Here is a 17,470-nt window from a genome sequence, read left to right as displayed (position 1 = left end):
TGCTTCGATCAGTGCTATTCCCCGACCATCCATCTAGGCAGTCGAGTGCCAGTGCTGATCGAGTCGTTCGAAATGTCCCGGTGGGTCTCCCTTCAATTGACAGACTCTCCGAGAAGCGAACCCTTTGGAATGCTATTGTTCGGCGCTCGGGTATACTTCTCTAAGTTGGAACCGCATGGTCACTTTTCAGCACAGGGTGAATGGTTGATTGGAGTCTGGATGTCGGTCCCTTTGACGGCCTACGTTGCGTCACTCCGGCCCCTCCTGGAAATTACAGTCTTCTCCAATGCGTTTCCTCCTTTCTTCCAATACAGACCTCGAGCGAATGACCGGTGGGGGGGGGGGAAGCAGGTGGTTTGAAGGTACGACAGATAATACAGGGTGAACCCGGCGTCCGAGCTTGGTGGAGCTGGGCTCGGAACTCGGGCGAGCCACCGATGGGCACCGAAGGAAGGAAAGAATAGAGTAGGTGGGATTTTTGATTGTAGTGATAGTACAGTCACACAGGACAAGATGCCATTCCCGGCTTGATCCATGCCGAGCCCCGACGGCGGTAGAACATCCCCATCGGCACCCGCCAGTGCCACTACCGCTGACTAGACTGCTAGGGTGATTAGTGTAGGGTCCCTTCCCAAAGCCCAGGAGGCTATCCATCTCCATCGGGTATCTCCAGTTGAACACCCTATGAGTCCTCCATGATCCTTCACGATCCTGTCACGCTGGCCGATCCGGCGTGGAAGCCTATCGAAGCGGGTTGACAGACCGTCTCCTTCACCCATTTCGGGAAAAATGGAAAAAAAAAATGGGAACCTCAGACCTCATTGGCGCCGGGGGGTGGTGGGAGAAGACAAGGACACGAGGACTCGATTGTGAAGATCCCAAATTTTTTTTTTTGGCGTGAGAAAGGGTGGGACATCGTGGGTGGACATGGATCGAAGGTCTCCGAGCGCGGCGGACGGACTGGCGGAGTGGAACCGGCCCAACAATCGCGCGGTGTTGGCTCACGTTGGCTCCCGTTGGGGGAATCGCGCAAAGAAGCAACCGCGCTCTGTGCAGGAACCCGATCGAGGGGTCAACAGCGACACAAAGTACCTGCCCACCCATTCTACTATGGTCCGGTACCTGATCCTGACTCCCCCGGCCCATTTCCCGACTCGGTGGGACGCAAATCATCCTCATCAATTTTGGGGAAACCCGACCAAGAGGACAGTCCCTTGCCCAAACCAGTCCTTTGAATCATGCATTGGACCAAGGGGTCGACTCGTCACGGAAGATTAGAAATTTGATGAATAATATTCAGAATAATCACGCGGGATTCATCTTATAACTCCATCGGTTCTCGTCTATTTCGCCTCGGGCCTGAAAGTCACTTGTTCTTCCTTTCCTTGACCCATCTCTCCCCTCCCTCTCCCCAATTCCTCCTCTCTCTCTCCCTACTGTGCGGCGTCATTCTTCCTACTGAACAGTAGCCTTGGTGAGTCTTCTCATGGTCCCCCCATTCTTGCCCAGTCGGATGCACGGGTGTTCCTGGATGGGACGGTTTCCCTGCAACCATGCTGGTCGTGCTTGGTTTCTTATCCGACCCCTTCGTGTGTTTTGGTGATGTCCGCAAACGATCAAGACAGCCCGACCCGTACGACGGGTCCTGCGCTAAATTGCGCCGCATCGGGAGATCTGTTAGGGCCGCATCTGCACCATCAGCAGATTGCTGACATCTCCAAGTCCCAATGGGTCCTGGTGACGCCTTCAATAATGAAGGTAGAACGTGGTTGACAACGGGACTGCCGTTTGGGGACATCGTGACCATCCTGAAATCGAGAAACCCGCTTTGAACAAAAAAAAGCAAGAAAAAAAATCCAGGGCGTAGAGTGTACAACTAACTGAACTGTCATTCTGCTTGCATAGATTCGACCCAACCGCTCAAAATCCGAAAAAAAAGAAAAGACACGGAATTCCCACCCCGATCTTTTTCTTCCTCTTCCTCTTCTCCCTCCAACCTTCTCCCTCTCCACCCGTTACAAGCCATCGGGCTATTTTGGCAAATCCTCCTCGCCACTTCTTGTACACCACCGCCATCCCCCCCCACCATCTCCTTACATACGACTCGTTCCGCCATTGGAGCCGGTCTTAATTACCCACACCTTGGGACTTCCTCACCTCCCCTCAGCTGAGCTCAGGCATTGTGATCATTCGGCTGCCTTTCCGTCTGGGTGATACCGAGAATCTTTCCTACCTTCATTCTCCACCGACTTGTACCGTCCCTAATACCCTCCCGCCATTTATACACACACCATGGGTGCTCCCAACGGCACTGCGCCTGTCAATGGCCACGGCAGTCCCGATACCGCCAAATACAATCTTCCCTCACATTTCATCGGTGGCAACCACCTGGACGTAGCGGCGCCCAGCTCCGTCAAGGACTTTGTTGCCAGCCATGGCGGTCACTCCGTCATCACATCGGTAAGTCTTCCAATGGGGCTCTGATGAACCGGATCCAAGCAGGAGAATGGAAAATGCGGATCGATACAAAAAGCCCAGCCCAGGGCCCCCCCCCCCCCCCCCCCCCCCCCCCGAAAACAGAAAATAGGTCAATGGACTAATGATTGGGGACGCCCACTCGATGTCGGATAGGTCCTTATCGCCAACAACGGTATTGCCGCCGTCAAGGAGATCCGATCGGTGCGGAAATGGGCCTACGAGACCTTCGGCAACGAGCGTGCCATCCAATTCACTGTGATGGCCACTCCCGAGGACTTGCGGGCCAATGCGGATTACATTCGTATGGCTGACCAATACGTCGAAGTTCCCGGCGGCACCAACAACAACAACTACGCCAACGTCGAGTTGATCGTCGATGTGGCCGAGCGCATGGACGTGCACGCCGTCTGGGCCGGTTGGGGCCACGCGTCCGAGAACCCGCGCCTGCCCGAGTCGCTCGCGGCCTCGCCCAAGAAGATTATTTTCATTGGACCCCCCGCGTCGGCCATGCGGTCGCTGGGTGATAAGATCTCCTCCACGATTGTCGCACAGCATGCCGGAGTGCCATGTATCCCCTGGTCCGGTACCGGTGTCGAGGAAGTGACCGTGGACGACAAGGGAATCGTCACGGTCGAGGATGAGGTCTACAACCGGGGCTGCACCCACTCGCCGCAAGAAGGTCTGGTGAAGGCACGGGAGATTGGCTTCCCCGTGATGATCAAGGCCTCCGAGGGTGGCGGTGGTAAGGGTATCCGCAAGGTGGAGAAGGAGGAGGACTTTGAGACCCTGTACAATGCCGCCGCCAACGAGATCCCCGGTTCTCCCATCTTCATCATGAAGCTTGCGGGTAATGCCCGCCACTTGGAGGTCCAGCTGCTGGCCGATCAGTACGGTAACAATATCTCCCTCTTCGGTCGTGATTGTTCCGTCCAGCGTCGTCACCAGAAGATTATTGAGGAGGCTCCCGTCACCATCGCCAAGCCCATCACCTTCCAAGCCATGGAGAAGGCCGCCGTCAGCCTGGGTCGCCTGGTGGGTTACGTCTCGGCCGGTACTGTCGAGTACCTGTACTCGCACGCCGATGACAAGTTCTACTTCCTCGAGTTGAACCCCCGTCTCCAGGTCGAGCATCCGACGACCGAGATGGTTTCGGGCGTCAACCTGCCCGCCGCCCAGCTGCAGATCGCCATGGGTATCCCTCTGCACCAGATCCGTGACATTCGTTTGTTGTACGGTGTCGACCCCAACACCTCCTCCGAGATCGACTTTGATTTCTCCAGCGAGGAGAGCTTCCAGACCCAGCGCCGTCCCCAGCCCAAGGGCCACACCACCGCGTGCCGTATCACCTCGGAGGATCCCGGCGAGGGCTTCAAGCCGTCCAGTGGTACCATGCACGAGTTGAACTTCCGTTCCTCGTCCAATGTGTGGGGATATTTCTCCGTCGGTACCGCTGGTGGTATCCACAGCTTCTCGGACAGTCAGTTCGGTCACATCTTCGCCTATGGTGAGAATCGATCTGCCTCCCGGAAGCACATGGTTGTCGCCTTGAAGGAGCTGAGCATTCGTGGTGATTTCCGCACCACGGTGGAGTATCTGATCAAGCTGCTCGAGACACCGGCCTTTGAGGACAACACCATCACCACCGGATGGTTGGACCAATTGATCTCCAACAAGCTGACTGCGGAGCGCCCGGACTCTATCGTGGCTGTCATCTGTGGTGCCGTCACCAAGGCCCACCTGGCGAGCGAGGCCGGCATTGAGGAGTACCGAAAGGGTCTCGAGAAGGGTCAGGTGCCCTCCAAGGAGATTCTGAAGACGGTCTTCCCCGTGGATTTCATCTACGAGGGCTACCGCTACAAGTTCACCGCCACCCGGGCCGGCCTGGATAGCTACCACTTGTTCATCAACGGCTCCAAGTGCTCTGTGGGTGTCCGTGCCCTGGCAGACGGTGGACTGCTGATCCTGCTGAACGGCCGCAGTCACAACATCTACTGGAAGGAGGAGGCCGCCGCGACTCGCCTGAGTGTCGATGGCAAGACCTGTCTTCTGGAGCAGGAGAACGACCCCACTCAGCTGCGATCCCCCTCTCCCGGTAAGCTGGTCAAGTTCACCGTAGAGAACGGCGAGCACGTTCGTGCCGGTCAGCCGTACGCCGAGGTTGAGGTCATGAAGATGTACATGCCACTCATCGCCCAGGAGGACGGTATTGTGCAGTTGATCAAGCAGCCCGGCGCCACCCTGGAGGCTGGTGATATTCTTGGTATTCTGGCTTTGGATGACCCCTCTCGCGTCAAGCACGCACAGCCCTTCACGGGCCAGCTGCCCGAGCTTGGCCCAGCCGTCGTCGTCGGTTCCAAACCCGCCCAGCGCTTCACGCTCCTGCACACCATCCTGGAGAACATTCTCCGTGGATTCGACAACCAGGTCATCATGGGCACCACCCTGAAGGAGCTCGTGGAGGTTCCGCGCAACCCCGAGCTGCCATACGGCGAGTGGAACGCTCAATCCTCCGCTCTGCTCTCTCGCATGCCCCAAAAGCTTGATGCTCAGCTGCAGACCATCGTGGACAAGGCCAAGTCGCGCAAGGCTGAGTTCCCTGCGAAGCAGCTTCAGAAGACCATTGCTCGCTTCATTGAGGAGAACGTCAACCCCGCGGATGCGGACATTCTCAAGACCACTCTCCTGCCCTTGGACCACGTCATCACGAAATACCTGGATGGTCTCAAGATCAACGAGTACAATGTCTTCATTGGTCTGCTTGAGCAGTACTATCAGGTCGAGAAGCTTTTCAGCACGGGCACCAAGCGGGACGAGGATGTGATTCTGAAGCTCCGTGAGGAGAACAAGGAGGACATTGTCCCCGTCATCCACACTGTCCTCTCTCACAGCCGCATTGGCTCCAAGAACAACCTCGTTCTCGCCATCTTGGACATGTACCGTCCCAACCAACCTCACGTGGAGAATGTCGGCAAGTACTTCAAGAATATTCTTAAGAAGCTCACCGAGCTCGAGGCTCGTGCAGCGGCCAAGGTCACCCTCAAGGCTCGTGAGGTTCTGATCCAGTGCGCCCTGCCTTCGCTTGAGGAGCGTCTGTCCCAGATGGAGCATATTCTCCGTTCCTCGGTCATTGAGTCTCGCTATGGTGAAACTGGCTGGGAGCACCGCGAGCCCGATTTGAATGTCCTCAAGGATGTCGTAGACTCCAAGTACACCGTCTTTGACGTGTTGCCGCGTTTCTTCATTCACTCTGATGCGTGGGTCACTCTCGCTGCCCTGGAGGTCTACGTCCGCCGTGCGTACCGTGCCTACACCCTCAAGAGCATCGACTACTCTGCCGGTGCCGAGCCCCCTATGCTCACTTGGGACTTTACGCTGGGCAAGCTTGGCCAGCCCGAGTTCGGCTCTGTCTCTTCGACTCAGCCCTCGACACCCAGCACTCCCACGGCCGAGTCCAACAACCCCTTCAAACGGATCAACTCTATCAGCGACATGTCCTACCTCGTCAACGATCCTTCGAGTGATCCTATTCGCAAGGGTGCGATCATTCCTATTCAATACCTCGAAGACGCCGAGGAGTATCTCACTCGGGCTCTGGAAGCCTTCCCTCGCGCCGGATCCAAGAGCAAGCGCGCCGGAGAGGGTGGTTTGATTGCCAACCTCGAGGGCAAGCGCCGTCCTGTGGTCAAGACCGAGAGTGATGAGCTGACTGGTGTGTTGAACATCGCCATTCGTGACATTGAGGATCAGGATGACTCTCAGATCGTGGGCCAGATGCAGAAGCTCCTCGCTGATGCCAAGGATGAGCTTCTGGCCCGTCGCATTCGTCGTGTCACTTTCATCTGCGGCAAGAACGGTGTCTACCCTGGATACTTCACCTTCCGTGGCCCCACCTATGAGGAGGATGAGAGTATCCGCCATAGCGAACCCGCTCTGGCCTTCCAGCTGGAACTGGGCCGTCTGTCCAAGTTCAGGATCAAGCCCGTCTTCACCGAGAACCGCAACATCCACGTCTACGAAGCCATTGGCAAGGGTCCCGAGAACGACAAGGCCGTCGACAAGCGCTACTTCGTTCGCGCTGTCGTGCGTCCCGGTCGTCTTCGTGACGACATTCCTACCGCCGAGTACTTGATTTCGGAGGCTGATCGTCTGATGAACGACATCTTGGATGCTCTGGAGATCATTGGCAACAACAACTCTGATCTGAACCACATCTTCATCAACTTCTCTCCTGTCTTCAACTTGCAGCCTATTGATGTCGAACAGGCCCTTGCTGGCTTCCTGGACCGCTTCGGTCGCCGTCTCTGGCGCCTGCGTGTCACCGGCGCTGAGATCCGCATTCTGTGCACCGACCCTACTACGGGCATGCCTTACCCTCTCCGCGTGATCATCAGCAACACGTACGGTTTCATCATCCAGGTTGAGTTGTACATTGAGCGCAAGTCCGAGAAGGGCGAGTGGATCTTCCAGAGCATTGGTGGAACCAACAAGCTCGGCTCCATGCACATGCGTCCTGTTTCCACTCCCTACCCGACCAAGGAGTGGCTTCAGCCTAAGCGTTACAAGGCTCATCTGATGGGAACTCAGTACGTGTACGACTTCCCCGAGCTCTTCCGCCAGGCCTTCCAGAACAGCTGGACCAAGGCGCTTGAGACCATCCCTTCGCTGGCCTCGCAACGCCCGCCTATTGGAGAGTGCATCGACTACAGTGAACTGGTCCTGGATGACACCGATAACTTGGTGGAAGTCTCTCGTGAACCCGGTACCAACACTCACGGTATGGTCGGCTGGATCGTGACCGCTCGTACTCCCGAGTACCCTCGCGGCCGTCGCTTCATCATCATCGCCAACGACATCACTTTCCAGATTGGTTCTTTCGGACCCCAGGAGGACAAGTTCTTCCACAAGTGCACTGAGCTTGCGCGCAAACTTGGTATTCCTCGTATCTACCTGTCTGCCAACTCTGGTGCTCGTATCGGTATGGCTGACGAGTTGATCCCCTACTTCTCCGTTGCCTGGAACGACGCCTCCAAGCCCGAGGCTGGGTTCAAGTATCTATACCTCACCCCCGAGGTCAAGAAGCGCTTCGATGCTAGCAAGAAGAAGGAGGTCATTACTGAGCTCATCCAGGATGAGGGCGAGGAGCGTCACAAGATCACCACCATCATTGGTGCCAAGGATGGTCTGGGCGTTGAGTGTCTGAAGGGCTCTGGTTTGATCGCTGGTGCCACTTCCAAGGCCTACGAGGACATTTTCACCATCACCCTGGTGACCTGCCGTTCCGTCGGTATCGGCGCCTACCTTGTCCGTCTTGGTCAGCGTGCTATTCAGGTCGAGGGCCAGCCTATCATTTTGACTGGTGCCCCGGCTATCAACAAGCTGCTTGGCCGTGAGGTCTACACTTCCAACTTGCAGCTGGGTGGCACTCAGATCATGTACAACAACGGTGTCTCTCACATGACCGCAAACGATGACTTTGAGGGCGTCTCCAAGATCGTTGACTGGATGAGCTTCGTTCCTGATAAGAAGGGTGCCCCCATTCCCATCCGGGCTTGGTCCGATAACTGGGACCGTGACGTGGCCTACTACCCTCCTGCCAAGCAGGCCTACGACCCGCGCTGGTTGATCGCCGGTAAGCAGGAGGAGGACGGCTTCCTGCCGGGTCTCTTCGACAAGGACTCCTTCGAGGAGGCTCTTGGCGGCTGGGCTCGTACCGTTGTTGTTGGCCGCGCTCGCCTTGGTGGTATCCCCATGGGTGTCATCGCTGTCGAGACCCGTGCCGTTGAGAACGTCACTCCGGCTGATCCTGCCAACCCCGACTCCATGGAGATGATCTCGCAGGAGGCTGGTGGTGTCTGGTACCCCAACTCGGCGTTCAAGACCGCGCAGGCGCTCCGTGACTTCAACAACGGTGAACAGCTGCCCGTCATGATCTTGGCCAACTGGCGTGGTTTCTCGGGCGGTCAACGCGATATGTACAACGAGGTCCTCAAGTACGGATCCTACATTGTCGACGCCCTCGTCAAGTACGAGCAGCCCGTCTTTGTGTACATCCCGCCCTTCGGTGAGCTGCGTGGTGGTTCTTGGGTCGTCGTCGACCCGACCATCAACCCCGAGCAGATGGAGATGTATGCGGACGAGGATGCCCGTGGTGGCGTTCTCGAGCCCGAGGGCATTGTCAACATCAAGTACCGTCGCGACAAGCAGCTTGACACCATGGCTCGTCTGGACGCCACTTATGGTGAGCTCCGCCGGGCGCTCGCGGACACTTCGCTCTCCAAAGAGAAACTGTCTGAGATCAAGGCCCGGATGGCCGAGCGCGAGGAGCAGCTGCTCCCCGTGTATATGCAGATCGCCCTTCAGTTCGCTGACCTGCACGACCGTGCCGGCCGCATGCAAGCAAAGAACACCATTCGTGGTGCCATGCGCTGGCAGAACGCCCGTCGCTTCTTCTACTGGCGCCTGCGTCGTCGTTTGAGCGAGGAGCTGATTGTCAAGCGTATGGTCGCTGCCTCTCCCAACCTTTCTCCTCGCGATGGTGCCATTCCTTCTTCCACGGCCTCGGCTGCTGAGACTCCTTTGCCTCCCGCCGAGTCTCCCCGCGCTGTGCACCTCCGCAACCTGCACGCGTGGACTGGCCTCTTGGATGAGGAGCTGGAGCACGATGACCGCAAGGTTGCCATGTGGTACGAGGAAAACAAGAAGGCTGTTCAGGCCAAGGTCGAGGCTCTCCGAACGGAGGGTGTCGCAGCCGAGGTTGCCTCTCTTCTGATCGGTAACAAGGACGGTGGCCTACGTGGTGTGCAACAGGTGCTGTCAATGCTGCCCGTTGAGGAGCGGGAGAGCGTGCTCAAGTACCTGTCCTCCGCCTGAATGACCCCTTTTTTTGTGAAAATGGTTGAATTTGCGGATGGGTTATAGATAAATCATGATTTGACGTATCCCTTTTGTCTGGCCAGGGGTCTTTTCATTTTTCCGTGCTTCTGTTACTTTTTGATCTCTTGCGGCGAGTTTTGTGTGACTTGGTAACTTCTCATTTACGTTAGGCCTATAATGTTTTAGTAATTTCATCATCGCACTTCTTGCGACTTTCTCTTTGCTCTTTATGTCGTAGATCCGATTACCGCACACTTTCCATGGGAAGTGAAATGGTCATTTAGAAAACGATTGGATTGATTCAACTTTGGTTGTCCATGCCCACTGTTCCGTAACTGCTCATCGCCTTGTGTTTCCATAATCGAAGTCATGCCTGTGTCCACTCATCCTGAATACAATGCTATACTATTGCGCGAGAAAAATAGCCGACCAAGTAGTTCTCGAAAAAGGGTCCAAGAACAAACGGAAGAGAAAGAAGATGTATCAAAGTCCATCACCTGAAGCTGTTCTGCCGCGATCCGAGCCTCTTTTCTAGAATTGTTGGTACCTTCAAGGCATGAGAAGGACCTGGTAATCCTCTTTACCGGCTACCGATCCAATCACCAAGCTGCTTGGTGCCTTATCAGCCCCCCGGGGGCCTGTAGATCCCCAACTCGATCCTTGAAACCGTCCAAGTTTGCGTCCTTGAGTGGCAATGGCTGCGAAAATAAGATAAGCTGACTTAACCTTATCTGTCTCACAACCGGCACGAATTTGTGCTGCCGAGGCGCAATCTTATCAACGATCCTTCTTATCTAAGGTTCGACAGCACGTTTCCAGTTCGCCTTCGATCTGCTATCGTACCGCGATTCGCGATTGTGAATCGCTGACTGACGATATGTTTATAACGATCTCTAGGAGATTTAGATCAAATGCTAGGCGATGGACACTTCTTCCCAACAAGGTCACTGGCCGTATTTCATCCCCTGAGGGACGTATCCGGGATTTCGTCACCGCTCAATCGCTAAAACCCCCTTTAAGCGCATCATGGCATTTGCTTCCTTAGCCTCATCATTGCGTCGTCGTGGAGAACACTGTCGAGAGAATCTCAGCAAGAAGAAATCAGGATCTGACTGGACGCTTCCGAAACAGACCACAACCTTTACTGATCCCGGTAGCTGGTCCAATGTCGACTCTGACGTGACTCCTGTTGAGCAACGCACATGGTCAACCTGGACAGTGCTGGGGTTTTGGTTCAGTGACGCGCTCAACGCTCAAGGCTGGGAGGGGGCTGCCTCGATTATTGCCGTGGGGCTGACATGGTCTGTCTTGTCGTATCGAATGGTTGACTTTCATCAGACTCTCATCGTTGCTTAGGACTAACCATGATTCTGTGATATAGGAGAGAGGCGCTGTACTGTCTCATCATTGGCTATTCCATGGTCATTATCCCTCTCATACTCAATGGTGCTATTGGTGCTCACCTCCATGTCAATTTTGCTGTGGCTTCGCGAGCGTCTTTTGGATTTTACCTCTCACGGGGAGCGGTTGTTGTCCGTATGATTACAGCGCTATTCTGGCACGGTAGGTATATGTGGTTGACTACTGCGAACCCTTTTTTCTTTCTCGATGGAGTTCACTTCACTAATCCAGCATCAAGCCATCCAAACCTATACCGGATCAACAGCCATGACTCAGATCATTCGTGCCATCTGGCCTTCGTACTTGGATATCACAAACAAGCTTCCCGCATCTGCAGGAATCACCTCGCAGCAAATGTGCTCCCACGTACTATTCTGGAGTATTCAGTTCCCTTTTCTTCTGATTCCACCACACAAGCTGCGGTGGTTCTTTGTGTTCAAGACGGTCGTTGTGCTCGTGACCTCTGTGGCGATGATCATCGCTCTATGTGTCCAGGCGGGCGGTGCGGGTGAGATTTGGACGCAAGAGGCTGCCATTTCGGGGTCTGCCAAGAACTGGCTGATCTTGTCATCGATGTCAAGTATTACGGGGTCATGGTGCGTACCGCGTTTATCTTCTTGTGGATTGCTTCGCTGGAGACTGGAGTAGACGCCTCAATATTCCCCCCCCCCCCCCCCCCCTAAGCTATTGCTGATTGACACTGGTGAAACAGGATGACAATGGGAACCAATATCCCAGACTTTACCCGCTACTTGAAGAAATCCAGAGGTGTATACTGGCAAGCACTCTTTATGCCATTCATCGCATCCTTGATTGGCATCTTCGGTATCGTTGCAGCAAGTGCGGGTAAAGTGATCTACGGCAGTTATATCTGGGACCCAGTTCAAATGGCGGCCCAATGGGATGGACCAAGTGGTCGCTGTGGCGCCTTTTTCGTCGGTCTCTGCTGGGTCGTGGCACAGATCGGAACGAACATCTCGGCCAATGTCATTTCTTGCTCAAACGATCTGGTAAGAAACAGAGAGAACCTCCCACATTGATCAGGGGTCGACAGACCGCGAATTCTAATCCTCCCGCTGCGCTAACCCCAGTCCTGCAGACAACCCTCTTTCCCAAGTATATCAACCTTCGCCGGGGAGCTATCATCACAACGGTGATTGGAGGCTGGGTCATGGTACCTTGGAAGATCATTTCTTCGGCCGCCTCCCTATTGACGTTCATGGCCTCACTGGCCATCTTCCTGGCACCGATTTCCGCCATCATCGGAGCAGACTACTGGGTCGTCAAGAAACGGCATATTGACATCCCGTCTCTGTATCGACGCCGGGGCATCTACCGATACCAGGGAGGGATCAACTGGCGTGCCGCTGTGGCCTTTTTGATTTCCGTGATCCCAAATCTCCCCGGTATGGTTCATGCCGTCACGCCCAGTCTCTCCGTGGGCACGATCGAGCATCTCTACGACATCAGCTTTCTGTGGGGATTCAGCAGCGGCTTTGCTGTCTATTGTGTGTTGAATTACTTCTGGCCGGCGACCGAAACCCTCCTCGACGCGACCATTTCGGATGAAACCACCATCGTGGACGGCGTGCCAGTGTACAATAATGGGCTGGCAAGACCGTCGGATGAGAGGCTGGAGGAGGCAAAGTTTATCTCGACCGCAATCAGTAAAGTTTAGAAGAGATTTCAATTGGAATGTTTTGATATCACGATTAATGAGGAAACCCCCATAATTGATGCTTTCCCATCTGCTCACAGTAAGGGCCAGGGTAATGAGAAGGGGGGAAGCTGCCCGTCTCCAAGATCACCCGACGAGACGAGAGCCCTGCGCAGAAATGAATCGTCGTTGTGAAAGATGGCAAGCGAGCTCCTCATTGAAAATCCATGGATTCAAGTGTATCGCACAAAATCGGATTACGCACCTACGTGTTTGTATCCATGGTCCGAAAATTGGACGAGCGGCGGTGCATCATGTCACTATTTCCTACGTGTTGAAGCAAACAGTCACTGCCAGACTTTGGATCACTTCACGCCTAATGTGAAAAAATCATCAGCAAAGCCGACAGCATCATTCCACTGTCTCTTGCCAAATATGATCAAGCCGATTCTTTTTTGTCCCCCCACGCCGGCACTCGTACATCCCAATCTTATCGTCACGGGGCGGGCATGGGGGGCAGCCTTATCTTATCTCCACCACGGCGAAGTACTAGAGCCCTTCATTCTCGATGTACTCAAATGTACCTGAATTGCGGGGAAATCTTATCTTATCTCAGGCGGCGCGGTGAACGGCGCGGCCAGCTTAGGGCCGCCGTACAGGTCGGCGATCGGAGATGTCTCTTCAGCGAGATGTCGAGGACAACCTCTGGTTTATGCTATATAATATTTGGCGCCTGTTGACAGTCCCTCACATTTACACCTTCGATGGAGCGAAATTGAGAGCTCATTTATCAGATCGCCCAAACAAGATGTCGCCAACAACCAAGCTCTCCCTGCCGGACGCCCGGCCCTACCCCTTCACTTTCCCCCCGGCGACCACCGCCTTCATCATCATTGATATGCAAAGAGATTTTCTGGATCCGAACGGATTCGGATCCATTCAATGCGGAAATCCTGAAATCTTCTCCTCGGTACGCAACATTGTGAAGAATGTTCAGAAGGCACTCGAGGTTGCCCGCGCCATGGGAATGCAGGTCATCCATACTCGGGAGGGTCATCGCCCAGATCTCTCGGACTTGCCCGCGGCGAAGAAGCTGAGACAAATCAGTGCACCACATGGTCATCACACGATGGGTATCGGGGATCAAGGTCCGATGGGAAGGCTGTTAGTGAGAGGAGAATGGGGCCACGACATCATTGACGAGCTTAAACCATATCCCGGGGAGCCGGTCATCGACAAACCAGGAAAGGGGAGTTTTTGGGGCACTGGACTGCATAGAACACTCTTGGCGAGAGGTATCACGCACTTGCTCTTTGCGGGCGTCACAACAGAGTAAGTTCAGTTTGAATCTCCTCTGAAAATCTGGCCGTCTGCAGACTGGTTTGGCTGATACAGAAGGTGTAAAAAAAAGGTGCTGTGTGACAACGACATTGCGAGAATGTAATGATCGCGGATATGAATGTTGCATTCTATCCGACTGTACGGGTGGGTTCGATCAGCAGATGGTGTCTACCTCACTCGACATCATATGCGGCCAGGATGGTCTCTTCGGATACATCGGTCATAGCTCGAGCTTTATTACCGAAGCAGAGAGGGTTTGCGCAACGCAACGCCATGCGCCTGCTGATTTGGGTCAATCCGGTCTTCCTTGTATCGCTGAGCTACTGCGACAATACAAAAGCGGTATCGTGAATCCCGAAACCATTGTTCAATCCGTTTTCGACAGGATAGAGAAATATGAGTCAATCGATCCTGCCGTTTGGATCTCCAAGCAGTCTCGAGAAGGCGCCCTGGCAGCAGCCAGGGCTCTGTCTACGAAATATGCGGGAAAGCCTTTACCTCCGCTGTTTGGAATTCCGTTTGCCGTGAAGGATAGCATTGACGTGGTGGGCGTCGTCACAACGGTAGCTTGTGAGAGCTACGCGTACACTGCCGACTCAACAGCTCCTTCTGTGCAGCACCTACTTGACGCAGGCGCCTTGTATATTGGAAAAGTGAATCTGGATCAGCTTGCGACCGGTCTTTCAGGATGTCGATCTCCGTTCGGTATTCCGCACTGTGTCTACAGCTCAGCCCATATTTCCGGTGGCTCTTCCTCAGGATCAGCCGTCGCCGTGGCCGCGGGACTGGTTTCATTTGCTGTTGCAACTGATACGGCTGGAAGCACTCGGGTCCCTGCGGCGTTGAATGGCATCGTCGGCTTTAAACCGACCAAGGGCACCATCTCTGCCAGGGGATTGGTGCCGGCATGTAAAAGTCTCGATACCATTACCATCATGGCACCTACTCTGCGAGATGCGCGGGATGTTTGGTATATCATGGACCAGCATGATTCCTCGGATCCGTATGCAAAGACGCCTAGTGGTCTGTCGACCTGGAAGGTGGACTTCCGAGGCCCAAAGGAAGGCGGCTTCACGTTTGGCATCCCTCCACCTTCATTACTGAACATGTGCTCCAAAGAATATAAAGAGTCTTTTGAAGCTGCCGTGGAGAAGTTGCAGTCCTGTGGTGGTAGACTGGTCCACGTCGATTATTCGCCATTTGCCAAGGCCGGTGACTTGCTCTACGATGGATCTCTCGTGCACGAACGTCTCGCATCCATGGGCCACGAGTTCTTCGCGAATAACATTGACACACTACATCCCACGACAAGGTACATATTTCAATCTGCTCTTTCTTCTGAGGTCAAGGCCTGGCAAGTATTCCAGGACCAAGCTGCACAGTCTCAGTATACTATGGAAGCACGCAAAACCTTTGACACATTGGAAGGTGGAATAGACACGTTGGTTGTGCCGAGCGTACCTTTCCACCCCACAATCAAAGAGATGCTAGATGATCCCCTGGTTTTGAACTCCAAGCTGGGCACCTTCACACACGCAGGCAACGTTGTCGATTTATGCGGTGTCAGTGTTCGAGCTGGATGGGTGAAGGAGAACAAAGTGAAGCTCCCGTTTGGAATCACCTTCCTTGGCGGAAGTGGCTACGATGGAAAGGTTCTTGATATCGCGGGAGTTTTTGAGAGTTCTGTCGAGCGCTGAAAGGTCCCAGTTCATGGGCGATGGGCGAGAATGCTCCCATTGATAGATCACATTACCTTGGACAAGCGCCCTCTTGTATAGTACGCAACCGACGAGTAAATTTACACAACTACAGATCAAATGGTCGTGCTTGAGACAAGCATCTCGTTAAACACCGAAATAGCTCCATTTTCTTCCCCTAGCCCTTTGTAGATATTCACTCACGGCAAGAGGCCAGGGAAAAGCGACTATTTTTGCGCCCGCTACTGTAGCCCTTATCCCGATTGAACTCCAGAGGCCCAGCCTCACGCAGGCGTCGCGTCACTTCCCAAGGTTGTGGTCTGCATCATCACGAGTCGAAGTAGTTGTAATCTTGGCGAGTGAATTAAGCGCCGATTCGTCTGTCTTTCGTTGCTCGCTAACCAGCGCCCGTCGGCGCGATCGGCGCGATCGGCGCGGTGGGCGATGGCGCGGGAAGAGTGTGGGCGATGCTGATAACGAGACCCACGATGGACGAACTCGATCATCAGGCTCGTAAGGGCGAAGGAATATGTAAAAGATTGACTCTATCTTTTTTTCCAAGTTCTTTTGACCAGGAAACGCTAAATCTCCGTCTCGGTTAATTTTAATTGTGGTGAGAACACGAGAATTTTGGGATTTTGCTTGGTGTTGCAGGGGGCGTCATGTTGAGCAGTTTGGCGACCAAGTCTCATTCACAAGCTTTTGACAAATGATCAATCCTTGATCCAGTACACGCGATGACGAGTGAAATGTTGCCAGAAGACGCAAAGCAGTCATGCACGATCTCCCAATGGCTTGTTCTGCAGGAATTGATCTCCGAGCCTAGCAACATCCTGTCAATAATCGAGCGAGTCAACTCCCACCCATCCGGTACTTGGGGGTTGATAGCAACGCCGGAACTCGCACACAAGCAACAGAAATCAATCCTGACACTTCGTTCGCGAGGTAAGAATGTATCAATCTTTGATGGGCCACTTCCAGTGAGCCTCAGTCATGCGGTGGCCGAGATCCATTTCACATTTCCCTGTCAATCCCCTTCGGGCATCGAATCAACCTGCAGTGACCTTGGAGTTATGGTTCGATTGAAGTCGCCCGAATCCGTCACGGCCGAATTTGCAAGTTCAGATGGATTAAACATCTATTTGGTTAGCACAACTCTACCCTCAGCGACTGGTGTAAACAGCTGTCAATTCAATACTGCTCTATCCATCCCTGCACGCTGGCCCGGCTGTACTCTCGCGTCCGAAACGACGCCCAGCGGTACTGTTTGGGCAGAACAACGCATGCTGAACCCTGATCCGCGTTGTTGGTCTGATGCACCGGTTGGAGGAGAAGTCACCTTGGAAAAATATCAAGAGGAAGCACACAGTCGTCCCGCCACTGACGAGGGAATGTCCTTGGCAGTAGTTGGCGCTCACCTCTCGGGGTTCCCTCTGAATAAAGATCTGATTGCACGAGGCGCAACCTTGGAGCTTATCACGACCACCGCACCGTGCTACAGGTTATATGCGCTGCAGACAACAGGTCTAGTGCGCAAGCCTGGATTGCAACGTGTTGCGGAAGGGGGAGAATCAATTGACGTGGAAGTATGGAACATGCCGGTGATTCAGATGGGGGCTTTCCTTGGAACTGTCGCACCTCCTTTGGGGATCGGTTCTGTTGAGCTGGTGAATAAACGCTGGGTGAATGGATTCATTTGCGAGGCAATCGGCCTTGAAAATGCGGTGGACATCACCAGGTTCAGGGGATGGCGAAGCTATGTCCAGTCATTTGATTCATGAGAAGTATTTGAAGTATACCATTTCTTGACAATGTAGCAAGATAAAAGGAGCTCCAATTTAATTCTTCGTTGCAGCGCTGACATGATCGGATTTTGAGCGAATCTTGAGTTGGGCCGATGCTAGCGGTAGATCTGGCGATCATGCATGGAGCAGGCTTTGAAGTTTTCTTTGGTCAATCATGGAAGGCGCCCTTAGTTGCAGTTCGTTGACAAAACGGGCTTCGGGCGAGTTTGAATGCTAGG

The 17,470-nt window shown here is 54.1% G+C and overlaps 4 protein-coding genes across 4 annotated transcripts; all 4 read left to right on the top strand.

The window, feature by feature from the left end:
- Positions 1-2,292: 2,292 nt before the first annotated feature.
- On the top strand, positions 2,293-9,348 carry POX_f08505 (Acetyl-CoA carboxylase; the record flags this gene model as incomplete). Its single annotated transcript, XM_050117276.1, has 2 exons — positions 2,293-2,460; positions 2,632-9,348. The coding sequence occupies 2 exons, from the start codon at positions 2,293-2,295 to the stop codon at positions 9,346-9,348; spliced, it is 6,885 nt and encodes a 2,294-aa protein (XP_049967415.1).
- A 1,029-nt stretch (positions 9,349-10,377) lies between these two features.
- POX_f08504 (uncharacterized protein) lies at positions 10,378-12,430 on the top strand (the record flags this gene model as incomplete). The annotated part of the gene is made up of 5 exons (XM_050117275.1): positions 10,378-10,652; positions 10,733-10,914; positions 10,991-11,348; positions 11,465-11,762; positions 11,852-12,430. The coding sequence occupies 5 exons, from the start codon at positions 10,378-10,380 to the stop codon at positions 12,428-12,430; spliced, it is 1,692 nt and encodes a 563-aa protein (XP_049967414.1).
- Positions 12,431-13,217: 787 nt separating this feature from the next.
- POX_f08503 (Allophanate hydrolase) lies at positions 13,218-15,447 on the top strand (the record flags this gene model as incomplete). The annotated part of the gene is made up of 2 exons (XM_050117274.1): positions 13,218-13,741; positions 13,821-15,447. The coding sequence occupies 2 exons, from the start codon at positions 13,218-13,220 to the stop codon at positions 15,445-15,447; spliced, it is 2,151 nt and encodes a 716-aa protein (XP_049967413.1).
- Positions 15,448-16,184: 737 nt separating this feature from the next.
- Positions 16,185-17,228, top strand: POX_f08502 (uncharacterized protein; the record flags this gene model as incomplete). Its single annotated transcript, XM_050117273.1, has 1 exon — positions 16,185-17,228. The coding sequence occupies one exon, from the start codon at positions 16,185-16,187 to the stop codon at positions 17,226-17,228; it is 1,044 nt and encodes a 347-aa protein (XP_049967412.1).
- Between the last annotated feature and the right edge of the window lie 242 nt (positions 17,229-17,470).

The sequence above is a fragment of the Penicillium oxalicum genome, chromosome VI, assembly GCF_001723175.1.
Source record: "Penicillium oxalicum strain HP7-1 chromosome VI, whole genome shotgun sequence".
Lineage (NCBI taxonomy): Eukaryota > Fungi > Ascomycota > Eurotiomycetes > Eurotiales > Aspergillaceae > Penicillium > Penicillium oxalicum.
This window is presented reverse-complemented; position numbering and strand designations above follow the sequence as displayed.